General features: G+C 38.6%; 1 protein-coding gene across 2 annotated transcripts in view; it reads right to left on the bottom strand.

Annotated features, from left to right (window-relative positions):
• The window catches only part of PTPRO (protein tyrosine phosphatase receptor type O), a gene marked incomplete at both ends in the record, with an annotated part of 223,204 nt that overhangs the window by 84,927 nt on the left and 114,333 nt on the right, over positions 1-23,944 (bottom strand). For both annotated transcript variants that reach the window (XM_084255654.1, XM_084255653.1), the window contains one exon: positions 7,557-7,830. In XM_084255654.1, coding sequence (XP_084111780.1) covers positions 7,557-7,830 — 274 coding nt within the window. The remainder of the gene's footprint in view (positions 1-7,556; positions 7,831-23,944) is intronic.

Raw genomic sequence — 23,944 nt, forward strand, 5'->3', positions numbered from 1 at the left:
ATGACAATTCCCTTTCTTATCTAAAGAACCATGCTAGAGCAGAAAAACAGAGTTGTTAGAAAACATGAATCATTTATTATCTTTGATTGTTTATTACTTCTTTTTTTTGCCCTAGGTCTTTTTGTTTTTCAAAAAATTAAGGGTTATACCAAAATGCTTTACTCGTCTGTGTTTTAAGGATTTTTGAGCTGTGTGAAGAGAAAAAAAGAAACTATTTGTGAGAAAGAGTTTTATTTCTTCATGTTTCAAAGTCAACCTTGTGGTTAATGATTACTAGTGTTAACTTTTGTGAACTGCTTAATTATTGTCCTTGTCCTTAATAAAATTAACAAAGCTAAAAAAAAAATTAAGTGTCCCTTAATTACCTTAGAATCACTCATGACAGAACATAAATAGGAAGTTGTGTAGAGTTCTGGATGTGAATATTTCAGCTAGAAGAAGAAACAGCAAATACTGTTTAAGGAAAGCAAGGGAAGTGACATGAGCAACTTTTCTTGGGATTGTTCTGTTTGGGTGGACTAAAGTGAAGGAAGCTGCTAGATCAGTGATTATTAGCATCTTTGCCAACCTAAGAATGTGTCTCTCCTGACAAATTTTTTTTTTTAAAGATTTATTTATTTATTTATTTATACAAGCACTGGGTACAGTCAGAAGCACGGGAAGGTGAAAGAATTCACCAGAGCCAGAGCGGGGAACAGAACAGGCAGACTGACGAAACACACTGCTGAGGGGAGCAGCGGGCATGGCAGGAGAGGTCTGTCGCATCATGTGGGACCCTCACCGGCAGCCAGGAATCGAACCAGCGCTGCAGAGGCTGTGGGCATCTTCACAGCCCAGCGCTCAACCGCTGCGCCAACAGGGAGGCCCTCTCCTGACAAATTTCTCTTGAGTGACTGAGCACTCACATCTGAAGGCAGGAGTAGGGGAAAGAGACAGATCCTGGGTCCCAGATCAGAGTTACTGCTCTGGGTTTAGATGCAGAAGCCTTCACCTGATGGCTCAGCCAGACCCAAGCAGGGCACTGAGATGAGCTGGTGGCAGTAGCCACCTAGAACCCAGGAAGGGGGTGGTCACATACCTATTATCTCAGCTCAAGCCATTGTTTCCTTTCTGCAATAATTCAACCATTATACTCCCTACCTCCAGCCCTCCTCAGTTACTTGATTCTGTTCAAAACTTCTAAGACTGCAGGTCACTTGACACTTAGTTTTGTCAGATTCTCTGCCTTAAACCAGTCACTTCCACCTTCCTGGCTTCCCTGCCTGATTAGTTTTGATTCTCATTTGCTCCCAACCCCTTGAGGAATTTTTTATTTAGTGCCATTTTGCAGTTTGGCATTAAACACACATCACACAAAGAAGGCAATGGTGTTGCTTATATTTACTGATCTTATACTAGGCACTACACATTTTGTTAGGGAGTTTAACTTTTCTGACATTACCAAAAGCCAATCACAAGCCAGTCTAGCCTCCCACTTACTTCCACACGACTTGTAGAGTAAGAATGGCTTCTATCCTTTTCAATGGTTCACAAAAATCAACAGAAGAATGCTATTCCATGACACAAGAAATTCACATTTTGGTGTCTTTAAATAAAGTCTTATTAGGACATAGCCCTGCTTATTTACTTATGTATTTTCTGTGGCTGTTTTGGTGTGGCAACAGCAGAACTGAGTAATTGTGACATAGACTGCATGGGCAACACAGTACAAAACATTTGTTATCTAGGCCTCTATAAGAACAGTTTGGGAGGGGGGCCTCCCTGGTGGTGCAGGGGGTTGAGCGCAGTGCTGTGAAGCTGTCCCCAGCCTCTGCAGCACCGGTTTGATCCCTGGCTTGCCAGAGATCGACCCACATGGCGCAGCAGACCTCTCCTGTCTCGCCCACTGCTCCCCTCAACAGTGTTTTTCAGTCAATCTGTCTGTTCTGTTCCCCACTCTGTCACTGGTGAATCCTCTCACCCCTGCCCCCGCACTTCTGGCCTATACCCCAGTTCTTGTATTCATAAATAAATAAATCTTAAAAAAAAAAGAACAGTTTGCTAGGGCCTCCCTGGTGGCAGAGGGGTTAAAGCCTCAGTGCTATCAAGCTATCGCCAGCCACTGCAGCATAAGTTCAATCCATGGCCAGGGACATAACCCATATAACACAGCTAACTTCTCCTTGTCTCTCCCACTGCTCCCCTCAGGAGTGTATTTCAATAGATCTGCCTATTCTGCTCCCCACTAGTTCCCTGATAAATCCTTTCACACAAAACCCCACTCCCCACACCTCTGGTCTATACCTGTTCTTATATGCATAAATAAATAAAAATAAATCTTTTTTTTTAAAGAAAACTTTGCTAATCCTTGGACTAGATTATAGATTAGGAAACTAAGATTAATAATTTGCCTAATATTACCCATATGAATTCCAGATTTCTTGGGTTCTGAGGTTCATGCTTTGAAACACTTCTCAGAATGCGTGCTTGATAATTTGTTCATTATGGTCTGGGATGCAGGATGCTCTGACTTGCAACTCTGTTCTAAGAAGGAGCGTATCCCAGTCCAAAATCATTATACCATTTCTTTGTATAAAATCTGTCATCACTCATCATCACTCAGCAATTAAAGTCTAAACTTTGCAAGGTTTTCAAAGATCTTCCAAGTTTTATAGTCACCTTCCCTATTGCTTTCTGGAGCCTGGATGCTTGCCAACCAACCACCATGCAGTCCCCCAGTATGCCATGCTGGGTGGTCCTACATTCCCAGCACATACTATTCCCTTGACTCTGACTGTCACACTGCTGGACTTTATTCATTTAGGAAATTTTCATCAATGTTTCAAAGACTGTTTCTTCTGTAGTGTCTTCTCAATATTCCCTGGAAAGACTGGGCATTCTTTTACACTATTTTCTCATAGCGTAGATCATCTTTTTTTTCTTTTCTACTCTAGTACCATCTCCGAATGTGAATATTTTTATTGATTCTCATTTCTCTTGCACTTAGGTCATGCCATAGAGAATGCACATTTGCAAAATGATAACTCACACATTATTTTATTTATAAAAGGATTTATATAGAAAATCATATTTGTAGAGTGTCTTTATGTATTCTACAATGTTTACAGTCACCAGTTCTGTAACTTAATTGATATGAGAGAGCTGTGTGTCAATCATCATTCCCCAGTTTCTAAGCAATTATTTTCATGCATTATTTTACCTTAAGATACTCTTCTTTCTTTCTAAAGTACATGCAATATACTGAAGATTCTCAATCAATTAAATATTAATCAGCTGTCTGATCCTAAGGGTTGCAAAGCCCTTTTGAACTGGCCAAGTCACTTGTTTTGTGCTGAATTTATTCTCTACCATGTTTCTCAGTTTTCTCTGAGCATCAGACTCAAAACAACTAGAGAAAAATATCAAAGTATTGCCCCAGGGCCAATTGCTTTGCTATTGCTTATTTCATCAATAGAAGCATCTAACACACAATAAATGACAGCAACAAATATGCCCTTTTATTTTCAAGAGCAATGTGCCAACTCTATGGGCAGAAACTGTAAATGCTTTCTGAACTTTAAAAAATGATTTCTATTAGAAATATAAGGATGACAAAAATGCATGGTTAACTGACATATTAAAATTACCACCATTAGATCTCAAAAGTAAACTAGTAGTGTGGACTTCAGTTCCCTCCTTTTAAAGGAGGGAGCTGGGACCCAAACGTCACCTAATGTTGCCTCCTTCCCCACATCACAAAATATTTGTGCATTAATCCCTGGTTCTTAGATTCCTAACCTATTGTCACTTTAAAAATCTGGGATGATGCAATTGAGTTTCTAAAAGTAGAAGAGAAGATGAGAAGCAATCAGCCATCATCAATTAATTTTTACTCTTTAGAAATCAATGCAACTTTCCTTTTGCACTTAGAATGAGGAAAGCTTCAAGCAAGTGCAGATCAGTCTCCACACACACAGCAATCAGTCAAATAATCTATGAGATCATAACTTTTCTAGAGTCTATCAGAGATTCTAATGAGCTCAGAAAGGCTTGTGTGGTCTAAATGACAGCATAGAACCGCTTTGTCCAGTAAGCCAGCTACTAGCTACCTGTGACTATTGAAATAAAATTCAAAATGAAATAAATGAAAAATTAATAGCTACTATATTGGACAACACAGCAATAACATGTCTATCATCCAAAAATCCCGTAACAGCACTGGTTTAGAATAACTGGAGTCCCAGACAAAGGTGGAGTTCATACATTCCCTCTAACTCTTTCCCCAGCCCCCATCAGGGGCTCATCAGAAATATTGGGGGCATAAGAACTACTCCTGGGGGCAAGGAATGCAGGTGATAATTGGTAGCTCAAAGAGAAACCTCACTCAGTGAGAAACATCACTCACTGTCTGGAACTTTTCTTGAGTACAAAGCAGAAGACTTAAGGCATTGGGGTTTAGGGGAAAGGAAAATTTTCCTCTCAATATCAATACTGAGGCAAAGATGCCCCCTTCTCAGGACCTGGGAGCAATGAAAGGTGTGTGTTCCTGGGAGAGGGGCAGAGGCTTGCCTGGGTCTGCAATCATGCACTGATACAAAGCAGAGCTTGGTCTGTTGAGGCAGAAGCAGGAAACTCCCACTCCAGACATCAAAGATTTAAGATAGAATTTGCCTGTCAGTGATAGCAAAGGGCAGAAATGCTGTGGATGCCCCAATTAGGGTCACAGGAGGCACCTAAGCCTGAGGCTGGACCTGGGGAGCCAGGAATCTTCCTTGTCTCCACCAAGAGAAGCACTGAACAAAAATAAGCTGCAGCCTGTTGCCTGGGGAGGGGCATAATCCTGGAGGCCTTCTGTGGGGGCACTGTACAGGGTTGGCTGAACTCTGTGGGTACAAGAGGGTAGGAATACAGATATAGACCCTCTATGCCTGCTGGCAGACTGCCACTGGGAGAATCTGAAATCTGTAATGAATTGAAGGTTACTAAAACCTTAAAACTAGCTCAACTTCTGACTAAATTAACTCAACTCCCTATACCCCTGACACTAACAGTCTAGCAATATGGCAAATTTAAATTAAATACAGCCATATAAATAATCACATTAAATAAAAATGATCTGAATTTGCAGTATCAAAATTGGTGGCCACTATCCACATAAAACTATTGAGTTCTTAAAATGAAGCTAGTGTAAATGAGAAACTGAATTTTTAATTTTAATTATGCTTAAAAATAAGACACGTGCGTTTATATTGATCATATGCTGAAATGACATTTTGAAAGCAATAGGTTAAATAAGCTATGCTACTAAAATTAATTTAATCTTTTCAGAAAGTTTTTTAACATGTCAGTTAGGGAATTTAAAATGACATATGTGGTTATCTCTCTTTTACTGAATAGTTCCTGTCTAAACACTCCAATTAAAAGACAAATTTTCAAATTGGAGAAAAAGTGAGCTCCAACTCCATACTGAATACAAGAAAACCCATTTACATATGAAGACATAAGTGGTTGAAAGTAACAGGATAAAACAAGTAGACCATTTTCTTAACACAAGAAAATTGAGATCTCTGTATTAATATCAGGGTCCACCATAATGCATATCACCTAGGATCAAGATAACAAAATTCAGCTGGTCAAGATGACATGCTAAACCTAAAAGTGCTTGTACCTAACAACATTTATCAGAGGTTCAAAATGCATACAGTGTAAGTTAAAAGAGAGGAGAAATAGACAGATCTACAGGTGTGGCTGGAGACTTCTCACTCGGTCAGTCATCACTAGAACAAGTAGACAGAAAATCTGTAAGGAGCAGATGACACACACACCCAACTTTGACCTGGTATTCATGAAACTTCACCTAACAAGTGTTCACAGAATATGCACAATAGACAATATTTTGTACAGAAAGACAAATTTCGAAAACTTTCAACTAACTTAACTCACACAAAGTATTTTCTCTGATCACACTAGCATTTGCCTAGATATCAGCATAAAGAACTCTGCACCACTGCCAGTTTTAGATGCTTGACCACACATTCAGCCCACATGCCCAAGAAGCAATCATAAAGGGAAACAGAAAATATCTTGAAAAGGTTTGAAGGAAAGTTTTGAAACATCCTGCACATGCTAAAATATCAAGGAGATAGTCCAGAAACATTTCGGTATTTCTTATTAAGTTTTTTTTTTTTTTAATAAACCCTTACTTGACTCCTCCAGCTTTGTCTGATAGGGAGTGGCTGAGGACCTGCTAATGAATGTTGGGTCAGCACCAGCTACTACAGTTTTATCTTGCTTTGTGGCTTAGTATGTTTTTCTTGGCACTTTCTCATATTATTTGCTCAGTTAAATTGAGTGGCTATTTATTGATCACCTATTAAGGGCTCATACTTAGTGATAATAGAAATATGAAGATGAGTAAGACAGAGATGCTGATATCAAGGAATTTGTATCCTTGTCATTGTAGGCCTGGATCTATGAAGTCCTAATTCACTTTTTTCTGAAACGTGTTTAAAATGGAGTTTTATCAGGCAAGTTTTTTCTTTAATTCAACTAAGCCTTAAATTTGCTTATTCTATCCATAGACCTTGAAGGTTTTGGGCTCTGAGTTATCCCTGATTTTGAGGACTCAATTGTTATCCTTGGACTCTACCAAGGGAAACTAATTAATTTTTGACAGATAAATTAAAAATATGTCATCTTGCTTGATTCTGATTTCTTGTTGCTTTCCTTCAATCACAACAGAAAATATCACTATGTCCTTTCCTTAATATGGCCAGAATAGCCATATTCAGCTGGTATTTAAAGTATTGCAGCTGCTGGAAAATTTGCATTGAAAAACAATGAGCAAAAAGAACTTTGCTAAGACATTCAGTTGCTCTAGTGAGGAACTCCACTGCCTTCCATATAATAGCTTTTTGTTCATACCTCAACATAAACAGTAGGATCTCCTCTTAAATTGTCATTAGGTATTAAAATCAGAGAGCAAAATTAAAATCACGAATAGTTAAAAGGACTCTTAAAAAATTCCTAACGTCAGTATTAACTCTTTAAGATGTGGCCTACTGACTGTGACTGAAGGTTAAAATGCCAATGACATTTCCTTGGGCAGCAGAAGCCAAAACTATTTTGAGGAGAGACGGTGGAATAATACCTGATAATAACATCTATTTCTCTTTCTCAGCTGAAAAATGTATAATTGGATTTGAGTAGGATAAATATGACTATAAATACATTGTCTCGAAACCAAAATTACTTACCATGAGAGTATGTGTTCTGGGGAAAAAAATGCGTAGTTATGATACTCTTAAGTCACAGAGCAGAAAATTACATAGCACACTCTAAAATTGTCAGTCTCAAAATGTACTACCTTATCAAGATTTATTCATTTTGTCTTAAAACCAGTTTTTGTTTAACAAAAAGTTGCAGTATAACGTGATAAAGCTACAGCAAGGAGCTGGAATCTTAACATAACTGAACTTTGAATCCATGTCACTTGACTTCAAAGCCATTCTAGGTTGGGTCCTCTTCAAGGTGAGCCCCGTGAGAACATACCCAAAGGAGAAACACTTGATGCTTACTTGTTAGCACAGTGATTGATCTGGATGGCTTAGTAACCACATTTCTATTTACCACCACCAGCGTGATTATATAGTAAAGGCCATGATAACTGGCCTTAAAGATAATAGGAGGAGGCAAAGTGCTGTTGAATTCCTCAAATTCGAAGAAGTAATTTTTTGATTCACCAGTTATCTTCACGACATACACAGATGAAGGGCTCACAACATCTGAAGCTTCTAAAGAGACAGTGATGCTATTATCATCTTGGACAGTCACCTGGAATGTTGCAGCATTCTGTGTCAGAAAAGAGAAAAAAAAGAACCAGAGGTCACATTCAGGTGATTAGCAATCAATTTATATCGAGGTATATATGTACCACATCTTCTTGATCCAGTCATCCATTTTTGGGCATTTGGGTTGATTCCAAAGCTTAGCTATTGTAAACAGTGCTGCTATAAACATAGGGGTGTAGGTGCTCTTTGGAATTGATGTTTCTGTGTCCTTTGGGTAAATACCTAGGAGTGGAATTGCTGGATCATATGGAAGCTCTATGTTTAGTAGGTCCAGAAATCTCCACACAGCTCTCCATAGTGGTTGAACCAGTTTGCATGCCCACCAACAGTGCAGAAGAGTTCCTTTTTCTCCACACCCTCGCCAACATTTGTTGTTGCTAGTATTACTCAGCATTCAAAAAAGATAAACACATGCATTTTGCAGCAACATGGATGGCACTGGAAGGGATCATGCTCAGTGAAATAAGCCAGAAAGAAAAAGAAAAATACTGGATGGTCTCACTCATAGCAGGAATCTAGAAAACTTAAATAAGGGACTAGGAAAATGAATAACTATAAGAAAGTGAAAATCAAAATCAACAAAAAACTATGAACCAGAGACACTCTATGGGGGGTAGAAGGCGGGAGGGTAGGGATTGGGGTCAAAATAAGGGGGTTGCAATTGTATGGGGAATATGAAAATAAAATATATTATTAAAAAAAATTTATATTGAGGTGATTTTTCCAAAAGTTTGGTGATAAGTATTCATTAATGGAAAGTTAGTTTCACAAACAAGAACAGAAAGAGAGAAATCGACCCTCTAGGTCTCGGGATTTTTCTCCACTGAGAAGCTGCTTCTAGTTCATCATTGTACCATGTTATAAACACAAAATAAACATGATGGAAATGAGTAAAAAATGAATGAATGAAAATGATCTTGCCATGCCACTTTCAGGGAAGTCCTTGGTTTCAGCTATGCTGGTGAAGTTCCATATTTCTTCCATATTTTGAAGAAACACTCTGTTTTACTTTGGAGGAAGTCCAAGCAAAATTTTAGAAAAATGTTTCAAGACAGTTATTGCCTTTCTTACTTCTCACCTGTCAGTTCTGAAAATAATAAAAGTCAAGACTGAGAAACCTGTGATAATCCTTATTAAAGATTAGCCAGCCCTTAGAGAAAGAAGCTGACAGTCTATGTGGGGGCAGACTGTGGACCCCTGTGTGTGTGTGTGTGTGTTTGTGTGTAACTCAGCAGTTGGCCAATGGAAAATGGCTCCAAACAAATGTTTATGGACAGTATTTGAAAAATCATTCCCAGACTCCAGAGGCACAGTTAGTCCTTCTGCTCTTTCATCCTGTGTACTTTGTGTCATGTGCTCCTTTGTTTTGCATTTATCTTCTAGTTTTACAGTGCCCTGGACACATTATTTCACTGCTCTGAGCCTTAAGTGTCTCCTCCATCAAATTGGGACAGAAAACTTCTGATACCTGTCAAGCATGTACAAGGACCCAGGTACTATAGTAGGTAATCTATTAAAGGTAATCATCTCACATAATAATCAAAATGACCTCAGGAGGTCTGTATTGTTATTTTTAATGCCAGTGTGTCACTGAGGAAACTGAGGTTCAGAAGGATTAAGTCACTTGCCCCTGGTAACACAGCTAGTTGGGGATAGTAACCAACTAGCTGTAATACAGGCACCCAAACTGGGCTCCATGCTGGATCCACCTGTCTGTCTGTTTTCCCCTCTTCATTTATTTTCCTAACAAGGTGTCTGACACACACGACACAGCTGATAAGTGTTTGATAAATGAATGAAAGGATTGCTAATTGCGTTATTTACATGTAGGCACCCGCCTCTCATAATTAATCTACTTACTGATTTGGGCAATCATGTACTGTCATCATCTAAATCAAGCAGACAGTACATTGCACTACCTTATGAGAGGTTATTCAGATCTGTTTTTTTCTCCTTATGAATGTTTTCTTTTAATTTCATGTTTTTAGATATCTAGTTTTTACAGGTCCTAGTACTTGAAAAACATATCAGGACATTAATATAAATTTGATTCTATCTTAATACTTAATATACTTGATTGTGTTCATGACATTCAAACCATACTAGACCCTCAGTCCTCCAGAGGCAAGGACTGCATCTTATTTCATGTCTGCATTTGCAGCTCTGGAATCACACCTACCTATGCTAAGTGCTTTGTAATCTGGGTGATCTTGGGCAGATTTCTATAACATGAGAGTCTTCATGGGTTGAGGTTTAAAAATGTTCCATTATCCATACTGTTTCTCATCCTGAGACATGACTACAGGTTTCTAGTATTGACTTCTGTGCTTGAGGAACCAAGCATAAAATGTAACCCTTCATAAACGGCCAGGATCCAAGCAAACACAACCACTGAATATCAAATAGCATTGAAATCTAACTTTTCTTCCTTTGTAATTGTAGACTGATTCACTAACTCAGAAAACAGTAAGTTTACAAACATCAAATTTACAATTATTATAAGAATCATTTGCTCTGTTTAGGCAATAAGTAACTATGAGTGCTTGTGATAAGAGGAAATAAATAGACTTGGTTTTGTAAAGTCTTGAGACATAGACGTCTAACAGGTCAGGAGGCTTCACAGATACTCCAATCTCCCAGGGAAAGCGACTCATCTTCCAAATGCTAACGACAGCTCTGGGGATGATCGTGTCAGCCATGAAAATAAACACCAGCTTATGCACTCTGGGGTGCTGAGCATAAATCAGGGTGGGTGAAGCAGATGTAGACTGTGGGGCTAATGAGAAGGGAGGAAGCCAAGTGGATCTAGCCAGTGAGCCTGAAGATGCCATCTATGCTAGTTCAGTCTATATCTGCTTGCTTCAATTTCTGCAACCTATATTCAGGAGAAAATTCTGAATGTATGCTGCAGGCAGGTAAACTTTGCTGCAAAGTAGGGCAAGAAGGAAGAGTTTAAAGTAAAAATGGATCTGATAAACTTAGGCAAGGCCAATGCTGATTTATTTGGTGGATAGGAAAATATGCAAAACTTTCCCCTTGCCCCAAGACTGATAATGCCTGACTGTGCAGAGAAAATGTTTTCAGCGAAATTTCCTTTGCCTAAGCAAGTTTAATATAGAAATGTCTCTGGTTCACCACTCTCACTTCACACTGGAGAGAACAGTGGAGCAAATGTCACACAAGTAATTGATATCAGACCATGGCACAGGACCTATATGTCCTTACACCTCTTTTCTGAACTAGAGGTATCCTTAAGATGTGAAAGGGCCTGGGGTTGGGCTTCAGAAAGGAAGGGAATGTCCAGGAGCCATCACCTGTCCTACAGTTAGTCCTGGGTGAGGGAGAAGCTACTGGAGACAGAGGGGACAGCCCTAAGAAGAAGAAAAATGCAGGAGGACTTGCTGGGGTGTTGGACAAGGACAGAACCAGTCACAGATATGTACAAGTAGGACATCCTAGGATGTCTTTGCCATCCTGGGCACATAAAGAAACTGCTATCAACTGATGGCCTAATTTGGAACAGAATGTAGTGGACATTATGTGTAACTTTTTTCTTTTATTATTACAATCCTTCAAAATAAGTGTTATTATCCCCATTTTATTCAGGAAGGCTAAATGACTTAAGAACACAGCAATGGACCTGGAATCCCAGGAGCTCAGGTTTTACTCCTTTTGGACAGCCAATTAGCGGTGAGAGCTTGGGAAAGTCCAGTCACCTCTTCATCATTACAACTTATAAAATTGGGGTGATCCCTATGGCTTATGAGATGCCTGTAAGGATTACACGTCTTTTATAAAAATGGGAAAGATTTGAACTCAATAAATATTAGTTGTATTACAAAGGTGTTTTAGTTTTTTTTAACCACTCAGTTATAGGGGCTCTATAAATATTCATTTAACTAATTTACAACACTTCATTTAACTAATTCACAACACTCTGGAATCCTGTATTCATGTTCTCTGGATGTTTTGCCCACAGAGCAGAGGAGAGCTAGCTATTAATTCACAACAAACAAACATTAGCTAAGTGCCAACTTGGCATTAGGCATCATGCTAGGTGTTGACAGGCAAATGGGTAAGACAGGACACTGGGCTCCAGGAGGCCACACACTAGTGAGAAACACACATTCAAACACACAAAACAATAAGTGGTATTAGTTAAGAGCTTTGTAAAACAGTTTAGTTGCTACCTGCTTTTTTCTAGCTTGTCTGGAATATTTTTAGATTGCACAATTTTTTTTAAACACTGCTTTTTCCCCCACTATAAAACCAATTAAGGGGTCTTCATGGGGGTCATTAACATGGTGGTCCATTCCCAAGTCAGAGCAGAACACATCTTGACTCAGTCTGGGTGACTCACAGTGCCCTGCCTCGCCCCTCCCCCCACCCAGGCAGTTACAGGCACACGCATGTGAACCAAACCAGCCAATCTGAATGCTGCCTGTGCCCATGAAATCTGATGACTGGAATGGTGGGAAGAAACGCTTTCTCTTCTGGTTTCAAGTAAGAAGGGGTGCAAAACTGGAGAGTCAGTGTCAGTAGTTTCTGCCCCCTTGAAGCTGTTGAAAGGACAGGCTGTGGTTTCAGTCCTCTGAAGGCCCAGCCGCCACGCAGTTGGGTGACAAGAATGAATAAATCCTGGTTGAATATAAGTTGGACTTCCAAACTTTACAGCAAAGGTCCTGGCTAATACAAGAGAACTGTTCATTACTACAGACACAGAGAAGGAAGCAACAAATTTGCTTCTATGGATGGGTGCGAGGGAAGATTTCAAGATTTTCAGCCAGAAGGAAAAAGAAAAATATCAGATGGTTTTACTTATAGCATGAAGATAGGGGAACCAAATAAGATATCAAGGTAAGGGGACTGAGGTGATGGTGCACGGGTGCCTTGGTGAAGGAATCTCTATGGGGACTACATCTGAGGGGGTGGGGGGAAGCAAATATTGTTTAAAAATGAACAATGATGTAAAAAATAAAAAAAAGTTAATATAAAAAAGTAAAATGAAATAAGACCAAAAAAAAAAAATGCTGAAGAGTCACCAGGGGAAGAAAGGTCAGAAAAGTCATTTGGAAACAAGGGAAGAGACCACACAGTGTTGTGGAGTGGTTGGAAGCTGGTAAGGTGCTCACGAGATAGACTTGATAGCCCATTTCAAGATGTGCATTGTGAAGGGATCTTGATATTTTTAAGCCAAAGGGATCATTAATTATTTTAATGCAGAAAAATGATGAGTAGATCACAGGTGAAAAAAAAACTATACTAGTGAGGAGAATGGACTTGTGTATTAGGAACTGGCTAAATGGGTACATCTAAGACCAGGAGATAATAAGGAGGCTGCTGCCATGCTTCAGAGACCTGAAGAGGGGCCTAGCAAGCACTTCTGGCCCCAATCTGCCCATGTGACATGCCTCCAGCACAGCTGCAGTATTCTAGCTGCAACCCAATCACTGGTCAGACTTAATAGAGGGCATTTGAGAGGAAAGACTTAGAAAATTCTGCTGTGCTAAGATTACCACATAAAGAGTAATGAGATGCTCAATTCTTTTATATAGTGATAGTAACCACGTCTGGATCTTATAAAGCACTTATGCATGTCATCCACTCAGCCTCCTGTCCACTTCCAAGAAACCTTTTCCAGCAAGTTATTCTTTCCTCCAGGAAGAATGAAGTCCCAGCACTGCCCTGCTAAGGCAGTACTCTTCTCAGAATCATTCACCACTATTTCAGTAACTCAGAATCTGAATGTTGAGTCTCAAATGCTAGGTACGACCTCTCCCTAATCCTTCATTATTTATTCAGTCATTATTGTGTTGAGTTTTGAGCACCCAGCAGGTATCAGGAACTATTTCAGGACATCGGAGATACATTCTATTTGGGAATAAAGAGTAAGATTGGGCTTATGTGCGTTTGTGCATTTGTCATCCTTTGAATTGTGTCTGACCAGTAATAGCAGCAAGTGATGATAAGGATGCTGAGATAACATAATAAAAAACATTATCTCATATAGTGCTGATGGTGAATTGCCAGAATTCACACTGAAGCGCGTACAGCAGATTCTTGATAAATGCTTGCTGGATGAGTATATTTACAATCTGCTGCAAAATATCAAGCCTTTTTGTTTACATCCTAAATGTATCTTTTCAGGTAGTCTGTATTAGCTCTTTCCTCTCCTGGGATTCAGTACCTGAGTTCACATTCACACCACCTCTGCCTTTCATGTTTTACATCCTCAGATACATTCAGTTCTCTCTTATTTTAAAATACAGAGGTCTTGTCTCTTTTGCCTTTTCTTTGGAAAAGGGGTGCAAACTCAAATGTCAAGCAAGTAATACAAATGTGAGAAGCAGTCAGAAGAGGGTGGAATGATGGAATGGTTAGCAAATGGGAGGATGCACGAGCTGTCTAAAAGCATCATTAAAGAAAACCTAAATAAGGGACCAGGAAAAAGACTAATTAATACAAAGTAAAAATCAAAATCAACAAGCAACTATAAACCAGAGACACATTATGGGGTGGGGGGAGGGAAGAGGGGAGAAAGGACTAGGGTCAAAATAAGGGGTGGGGGGATGCAATTTTATGGGGAATATAACCAAAATGAAAATGCATACATTGTGCAAAAATGAAAAAATGATGTAAGAATTATATAAAATAAAATATTAATTATAAAAAAGCATAGTTAAAACACGATAAAGCTATGCTGGCCAAGGAAAACACATTTGAAGGACAATCTCAGCCCATAGGCTTCCTGATTACAACACTTACATCTTATGCCCTGCCATTTTCTTGTTCAAACAGCTGACCTTTGTACCTTTGGCTTCCACCCACACCATTTGCTCTGCCCACGCAGTGTTCAGAATAATTAAATTCATTACCCATTAAGTATACACTTAAAACAAAAACAAATGATATATTTTTTATCAGGTTGTTATATACATGTATGCAAAATGGCATTTTACCATATATTTGTATTATATACTTATATCAGTATTCTATATTTAAATGCAGTAATTACTTTTTGACTTCCAATGTGGACTAGGAGTAGAAGCTCTGCAGAACTCTTAATTTGGAAGATTAAATAAAACATTCTTGAAGAAAGAATTCAATTTTATGTGGAAAGGAACTGTTCAGCTAAAGAGATGTGCCATGGCTTTATGTGACATATAATAGCAGCCATATATCACATTTTATATTTTAGAAAGTACATTCAAATATATTTTTTCATTTGATTCTGAGAACATCCCACTAAGTTATTATCACTTCACAGATGAAGACACTGAGGAAGCGATTAAATGGATTTTTTTAATAAATGTCTATAGACCCATAGCTGGGTGAAGACATTGTGGTATATAAATCCAGTGGAGTACTACTCAGTTATTTAAAAAGGATGAAATCTTGCTTTTTGGGTAACATGCATGGAACTTCCAGTGATTATGCAAAAAACAATGTAGGACAGAAAGTGAAGGACAACGATGGAGAGTTACTCCCATATGTGAAACACAAAAAACCAAAGCAAACAAACTAAGTAATCACAACAAAAGCAATTCTTAGTCTCTGAAAAATATAGTATTTACCTGAGAGGGAGGGGAGAGTATGAGGAGGAGAGATCAAGGGTGGGAAAAGCACTAGAACTTTGGTGATGGGTGAGGTAAGGTTTATACCCACATAGAAGTGAAGAAGTACCCCCAAAATTTACAATATATTGTCTCATAAATCAATAGCAAATCTATAAAATAAATAAATGGGTTCTCAGTCCTACTCTGTTGTAATGTGGAAGAGCTGGTGTTCAAGATGATACTCTGACTACGCATTTTGTGATCACTATACTGTAGTCCCTAGACTCTGGAGTCAAAATGATTTCCCAAATTTTACCTTTCATTCCTGTACTTAATAAATGTTGAATTCCCTCAATGCAAACTATGACTTATTTTCCTAGATTTTGCTTAATAGATGTTTAAAAGGTATGGATCATGGGGAAAAGGCAGAAATTTTGAAGCCAGGCAGACCTGCTCTCAAATTTCATTTAAGTAATGGTCTCTCCTTTTAGTTCTCTGAGCCTCAGTTGTGCCAGGTAAATTATGAAAGCACTAAAAGCTATGACGAGGAGGTTGTAGGGGAACAGATTATATGTGTATACATTATCCTACCACATACCTGATGTTTAGCACATCCTCCAAAAACAATAGCTAGCTGTCACTACAAAAGTTATATTCCTTGGTCTAGGTTTCTTGTTAATTTTGTTTGGGACATATACATTTCATGAGGCCATGAAGGCCATGATTCATCTGTGGTTCAAAAACCATTCTGATTTTCAGCCCATTTATTCAATAATCAGAATCACTCTTTTTGTGGCACCACGAACAAGAGCAGCCAGCCTTTCTTTATCTTAGGGCTGTGCATGAGAGCCTGAGCTAACCTGTTTGACTGAAGGTTACCATGGGAACAGTTTCTAGGCTTTACAGTGCTGAGAAGTTTAGAGACCTGTGAAGCTGTGTGGTGATGATTGACTCAGGAGGGGGTGGGTACATCCACAATCCAGGAAGCCACAAAATACATTTGTTCTCAACAGTTCACTGATCAGGTAAATTCTAAAAATATGTAATATTCTTCTGGCTTAATGTGTTATGGAAATAGGGATTCCTGACAGGTTAATTCAGCCTGTGAAAGTGTTATTTTCATAACATGAAATGCTGACAAACATAATTTTGCCTGAAATGTTTATCCGCCACCTCGCTCTTTTATCCTTACCAGTACTTGAGTTTTAAAATGGTTTCACCTAAGAAAAATGCTTGTAAAAATGTAGCTGTCCCATTTATGGAAGGATAATGGGGAAGAGGATGGTGCTAATCATTTATTTTAGAATGGATGAATTCGGTCCAATTTCCCTACAGGCATGAAGCCTCTCTCCAACTGTGACACCAGCTAATTAAATCCTGATGACAGTTAACAAGGAGTGTGGCCCACTAAACAAACACACAACTCATCGCATATTTAGGTGCAATCCTGACAAGCTTTTGTAAGTATTACTGCCTTACTCTTCTTGTTGAGCAGTAACATCAGTAACAACAAAACTATCAGACCCACGATGTGCATAGATCCCACCAGCACTGGCATTTCTTGTTTCCCCTAAAAGATTGATGCCTCCATGTCTGATAAATTAAAACCCAGATGTTAAAGGAGATAAAGTTCAAGCTTTTATCCACATACTTTGCCCAATGTACACCTTCATGAAGTTTTACAAAAATCAAGTACCTACTGTGTACTGATTGCTGAGGATAGGATAGTTAAAAACAGAAATTTGAACCTGGCACTGGTAGTGTTTGGAGTCTGCAAAGAAAGACAAGAAATGCCTGAAAAATACAAAAATTACTAATTTGAATAGAGATAGAGGCACCTCCATCTTTACTGTTGTAATAGTTAATACCAGCCAAGTGCTGGAACTAACTGCCCATCCACTGATGAATGGAGAAATAAGAATACTATTCAGCCACAAAAAAAGATGAAATTCTGGGCCTCCCCAGTAGCACAGCAGTTGAGTGCTGGGCTGCTAAGCTGCCCACAGCCTCTGCAGCGCCTGTTCGATCCCCTGCATCAGGTGAGGGTCCCACATAGCTTGCAGACCTCTCCTTTCACGCCCGCTGCTCCCCTCAGCAGTGTACTTCGTCAGTCTGCCTGTTCTGCTCCCCGCTCTGGCTCTCGTGAATTCTATCACCCTCCTGCACTTCTGACTGTACCCAGTGCTTGTATAAATAAATAAATAAATCTTTAAAAGAAAAAAGATGGAATTCTGACATTTGTAACAACAATGGATGTACAGTGAAGTATGTTTAGTAAAATAAGCCAGACATCATAAGACAAACACCGTTTGATTTCACATATATGTGGTATATAGATAAAACAAACAGGTGAACTAAATAAAGCAAAAAGCTTTTGACTATAAGACCAATTAGTGGTTATCAAAGGGAAGGTGGAAGGAGATGCATTAATCAGAAAAAAGGGACAACAGTATGGTGAAAGATAGATTTGGACATTTAATGGTGAACTTAATGTAAATACACATTTTGATTCTCAACAATGAACACCTGCAACTTATGTAATGTTATAATGAAAGGTCATTTCAATAAAAATATAATGAAATAATTACAAGTGAAAAAGGCAGTGCAAAGAAGTGCATGGTGATAAAAGAACACCTGGCACTTGACATTACTTGGAGGAAGTAAGAATCTATACAGGTAAGTACAGCCCACATAAGTGTAAAGGCAAATTAGAGAAACAGGATCTATGAAGAACATGGCATATGAGGATTTAACGACTGGAAAAAGCACAATGCATCTTGAAACCACCAAAATATCATCAAAATAGCTAATAGGGAGACTGAGTGGGAGCTTCGTAGTCCCTTTTAAAGAAGGTGAAGCTTACTGTAAAGTCATTTAGGCCTTAAGTGTCTAAGGACAGAAGAGAGATCAGAAAAATTGGAGACAGAGAGACATTCACAGATACACATACACAGAATAGACTACCACTCAGCTCTAAAAAAGATTACTACCTGCCACTTGTGACAACATGGATGGAATTGGAAAGAATGATGCTAAGCAAAATAAGCCAGGCGGAGAAAGGAAAATACTATATGGTGTCACTTCTACGTGGAATTAGAGAAATATAACAAAGGGTCAGTCAGAACCAAACTAATAATAAACTCTTGACATTTGACTGCAGGACTGAGTCAACCAGAGGGAAGGGAGTTGGGGAGAAAAGGGATCCAGTGGAACATGGTGGAGGATTATTGGGTATTGGTGGCAGTCATTGTGTGAAAATATACATTTGTAGAGGTTTAAACCTATAACCCCCAAAGCAGATACCAGGATGTAAAACACCTCACTTCAATAAACATAATTTGAAAAAAATAAAATAGCCTGAAGTTAGCTCCTTTACATTTCTCTCTTGAAAACACTGAAGTTTGGGATATAACAGAATTCTGAAGTAATAGACTCTTGGCAGAACAATGGAATTATGAAAGAGTAAGGAACATTTTATGTAGGGTAAAAGTATTTTTATATACCAGATTGCTGGACACAGGCAAGTCAAATAGTTTCTCTGAAACAATTCTCATGTTTCTAAAATGGGCTAAGACTTGTCTAAACCATACTTTCAGAACGACTGTATTGGACAGCATCTTTAAGCCATCTTGACCAGGGACTGTATTCAGAGTGCCCAATAAACAGCACAGATCTGATCATTTGAATGGTTTTGAAAACTTGAGAAAACAGTGATCTGATTATTCACTACCAAAGTGACATTCAAAACCTTCCCCAATCGGCCCCCAATTAACTGTTCCACCTTCTCTACTCTTACTTCTCTTTCAAGAATTCCATGAACCCCACAAAACAGTCAAACTCCCCACTTCAAATGCACCAGGTGCCTTCTGGCTTCAGAGGCCCTCTTGTTGTGTTCCTTCTCCCTGAAATAGCTCTTCCTTCCCCTTTGCTCCACAACTTTATCTGATAAGGTTTCTGCAGCACATGGCAACTTCTTTAAGTAGCCATTAGGAACACCCTAGAGAAGGAATCAGCCTGCTATTTCCGGTAGTCCCCCAGACCTCCATCTGACTCTCAGGACACATTCACTCCGCATGTGGGACCATACAAACCTAGAAGCGGCAGATTGCTCTTATAGTAAGAGGGAAAGAATTTTAAATGGCTCTTCTCTTTTACCAGGTTCCTGCTAGCCTCGTGTTAAGTATTTATAACAGCTACATAAACCATTGGAAGTTAATGTTTTTGCATATTCATCTTCATTTTACAATGTTAACTTTAAGCCGTCTCCATTTCTTATTTTCCAGAGCATGAGTAATATATTCAGGCAGCATGGATGCTATTTTGAATTACAAGAAGGCTGGAACAACAATCTGATATTTATGTTTTATAAATGAAGCTCAAAAATATCTTTGTCTTTGGGAACAGCTGTAAAAAGACAGTATGCAATTTACTGCATCAAGTGAAAGGCTTCCATTCTTTGGGGAAGGATGGCATTTATATAAATCATGCTGTGGGGTGTTTGGTAAGGAAATATCATTATTTTACTTGACATACTGCCCTTGTTAATTGGCATTTTGTCATTAAACATTTTCTTTTTGCCCTGTACAATATGCACTTTAAAGGGTGAAAAATAGAAAAGTTTGGATCATTGAAATAATTTAAAAAATGGTTTTCACCATTAGACAATTTTGATGTATGGATTCTAATGGCAATGTTGAGTGGGTTTCACAGGACTTTTTTTTTTTTTTTTTTTTTTTAGACAAACACCGGGTACAGTCAGAAGCACGGGAGGGTGAAAGAACTCACCAGGGCCAGAGCGGGGAGCAGAGCAGGCAGAAGGACCGAAGTACACTGCTGAGGGGAGCAGCGGGCGGCAGGAGAGCTCTGCGCGCCATGTGGGACCCTCGCCCAGTGGCCGGGGAGCAGCCGGGATTGAAACGGTGCTATAGAGGCTGTCGGCAGCTTCGCAACCCAGCGCTCAACCGTTGGGCCACCGGGGAGGCCCTTCACAGGACTCTTTACAGCGATGTTTAAATCTCTTTCCACTTCTCTGCTTATTATTTTAAAGTTTCTGTTGCTAGAAGCATTAGCTGTTCTTGGTGATCTGGCACAGGTGCCTAATACCAATTTACAATAATCTACACTATTGACATAAAACGAAGATCTCTGTTTAAAAAGCTTTTATTTAAACCATAATAAAGACTTATTTTCTTTTGATCCTTTCCTTTTAAATTGGATTTTATATTGAGATAACTCTGGTTTAGAACATATATATTATTACACCAATGCCCACCACCAAGGCCCTAATAATCTCCCATCACAGTTCATTGGGTCCACTTCTTACTTTGCTACCTCCCCACAAACCCCTTCCTGGTAGTCTAGGTTCTGCAGTCAGATTCCAAGGGTTGTTTTGGTTTGGTTTTGTCTGTTCCTTTGCTTTGTTTCTTTATATTCCACACACAGTGAGTAGTATTCCATTTGCATATATACCATATCTTCTTTATACACTCATCTGTCATTGAGCATTTAGGTTGTTTCCATAGGTTGGCTATTGTAAGTGATGCTGCAGTGAACATAGGCGCGAATATACCCCTTCAAATGAGTGATTTTGCATTCTTAGTTTGGATACCTAGGAATGGAATTTCAGGATTATCTGACAGATCTATTTGTAATCTTTTGAGAAATCTCCATACAGTTTTATGTAGGGGCTGGGTATGTCTACAGCCTCAACAAAAATGTATGAAGGTTCAATGAAGACTTAAGGTCATAGCATGGAGTGCTTTTACCAGACTAAGTAGAAGATCCAATGACAATGTGTTTCAAGTTCTGAAACATGCCTTTCCTGTCTTGAATCCTCTGAAATATACAACTAGAATTAAAGTCTGGTGGAAAAAGGCAAACACTATGTAACTTCACACACAAGTAGTACATAAAGAAATAAAAAACAAAGGAATAAACTAAATAAAATAAAAATAAATGTACTTCGTCTTAGAATATAAGACCAAATTTAGTGGTTATCAGAACGAAAAGGGGGAAAGAAGAGAGGGTACATCAGGCAAAAGGAGTCAGTTGACTGAGGGAGGAGGGAATTAGACTTTTTGTTGTGAACATAATATAGTATGTGCAGATGTTGATTTATAATGATACACACTTGAAACCTGAATAATGCTAGGAAAGAATAGTACATCAATAAAAATAAAAAAATAATTAATAATTATTAAATAATTTAAAAATAAAAAATAGGGCCTCCCCTGGTGGCGCAGGTGGTTGAGCGCCGTGCTGTGAAGCTGTCCACAGCCTCTGCAGCGCAGGTTTAATCCCGACCGGCTGGCAAGCGTCCCACATGGTGCAGCAGACCCTCTCCTGTCTCTCCTGCTGCTCCCCTCAGCAGTGTATTTCGTCTGTCTGCCTGTTCTGTTCCCCGCTCTGTCTCTGGTGAATCCTCTCACCCTCCTGCACTTCTGGTCTGTACTCCAGTTCTTGTATAAAATAAATAAATAAATCTTCAAAAAATTAATAAAAATTAATAACCAATATTAACTTTCCATTTGGTAGTTACTCTGTTTCTACTTCCTCTTTCCTGAGTGATATACCACTCTTCCCTCCTTCCCACCCAATTTTTCTTATCTCCTTGCTGTTTCACATGGTTTGTTTTATGCTATGTTTGGTCAATTTTATATATAAGTTTCCTGGTAAATTTTAATCTTCTAAGGATGGAGAACCAGATCTTACTTATTACCTATCATAGAATCTAACAAACTGCTTTGCTATTTGGAACTTAAATATTTATCTGCAATCCATCCATCCCACATTTTACAGTCTTACTGTGTCAGTCCAGCCTACTCTTACATATTAGAATATTTAATATTATAGCTCAGTTCCTGGATTATTAAGGCAAAATAAAACCATCATATTATAGAAATAAAAGAATATTTGGCCACAGAGAGATGTTAGGGAGAGAGTCAGAGAGGTAAGTGGGAAGAAGAGGCAAGACTAACGGAATATAAAGAAAGAATGGTTGGAGGACAAAGAATAAAACTTATAAATTAGAAATAACAGTGAACAAGAAAACAGTGACAGAACAAGAGTGACATTTTGTTCTTTGCTGATAGACTTTGATCTGTGTTATTATTTAATACCTGACCCAACAAAATCAAGTTAAATGTTGATTAATGTTTCAATTGTTTTCCTTATCCACTGTCCACCTTCCGTTTTTCCTCTTATAATAGTTATAATTTGTTTCTGACTTGCAGAGAATAAATTCTTAAAGACTCATAGATAAACCATTACATCATTAATGATTCATATGTTGCTATAGGAACTAACAGGGATTTAATCGTCTGACTACCCATGCAGAGGCTGTCTATCCACTGGCCAAGATGGCGTCATGGACATTCAAACATCAGATTGGAGACTGGACTTGAGGACATATTTTAATTCATAACTTTGAAGAGTTATGAATTAGTAAAAGTTGAATCTATGAGCAATTTCTGAGACTATGAAGAGCTGCATGCCAGAATTGTTTTTATGTCATAAGCATCCAGAATCTATCTGTTTTCTTCAAAATGACAATTTTTCTTCAGCTTTCTCCATTAGCTTAAGCTTTAAGGAAACAAATCATGGAGCATCTAGTGGCAGAATTTAATGATACTTTATGATAATTCAATACATTATTTTCCAAATATATTGCTGCATAATTTATAGCAAATATGATTAATTGTATATATTTAGTGTACAACAATATGATTCTGTTTCTCTGGAACAAAAAATACCATTAATCCGATGTATTTGTTTAGATGATTAATATGTTTAGTCTTTGTGAACTCCCTTTAGCATTCAAAGTGAGAAAGAGATTTTTAGTTATCAGGTAATTATAGTTAAGCCCATAATAAATGCTATAATTAAAGAGAGAAAAGAACACTGACAACAGTGATAGCAGCATATATTAAATGCCTAATATATGCCAGGGCTTGTGCTAGGTGTTTTAGATGAGTTATGCCTAATCCTTAAAATAATATTTAGAGTTTATTAGTATTAGTTCATCAATAAATAGGGACTAAAGGGCTAGGCATTCAAACAGAAGTAATTGAAATAACAATTGTTAGTGCTTACTGGTGTTATTTCGAAGAGCATGATTGTAACCCAGGGAGACTGGGTTTAGCCCTCACAAAGATTAAGTCTAAATAAGCAATAGCAGTAAGAAGCATCGAAGTACTATGGTCCCTTGACAACAAGCGTCAAGGTACTTTGTTGTTGTTTTTGAAGATCTTATTTATTTTTGCGTAGAACTGGGCTGCAGGCCAGAGGTACAGGGGCAGGCGGCATGAGAGGATTCATCAGAGACCAAGTGGGGAGAAGAATAGGCAGATGCTCTGAAATATAGTGTTGAGGGGAGCAGCTGGTGAGACAAGAGAGGTCTGCTGCACTATTGGGTTAGTTCCCTGGCCAGGGATTGAACTCAGGCTATTGTAGTAGGCCTTCGAGTTTGTAGCGCTGAGACTTAACCTCTAGGCCACTAGGGAGGCCCACATCAAGATACTTTGGTACCAAGAACAACTTACCTAGCAGTGGTAATGATGA

The sequence above is a fragment of the Talpa europaea genome (genome assembly GCF_964194135.1).
Source record: "Talpa europaea genome assembly, chromosome: 15".
In the NCBI taxonomy this organism is placed as follows: Eukaryota; Metazoa; Chordata; class Mammalia; order Eulipotyphla; family Talpidae; genus Talpa; species Talpa europaea.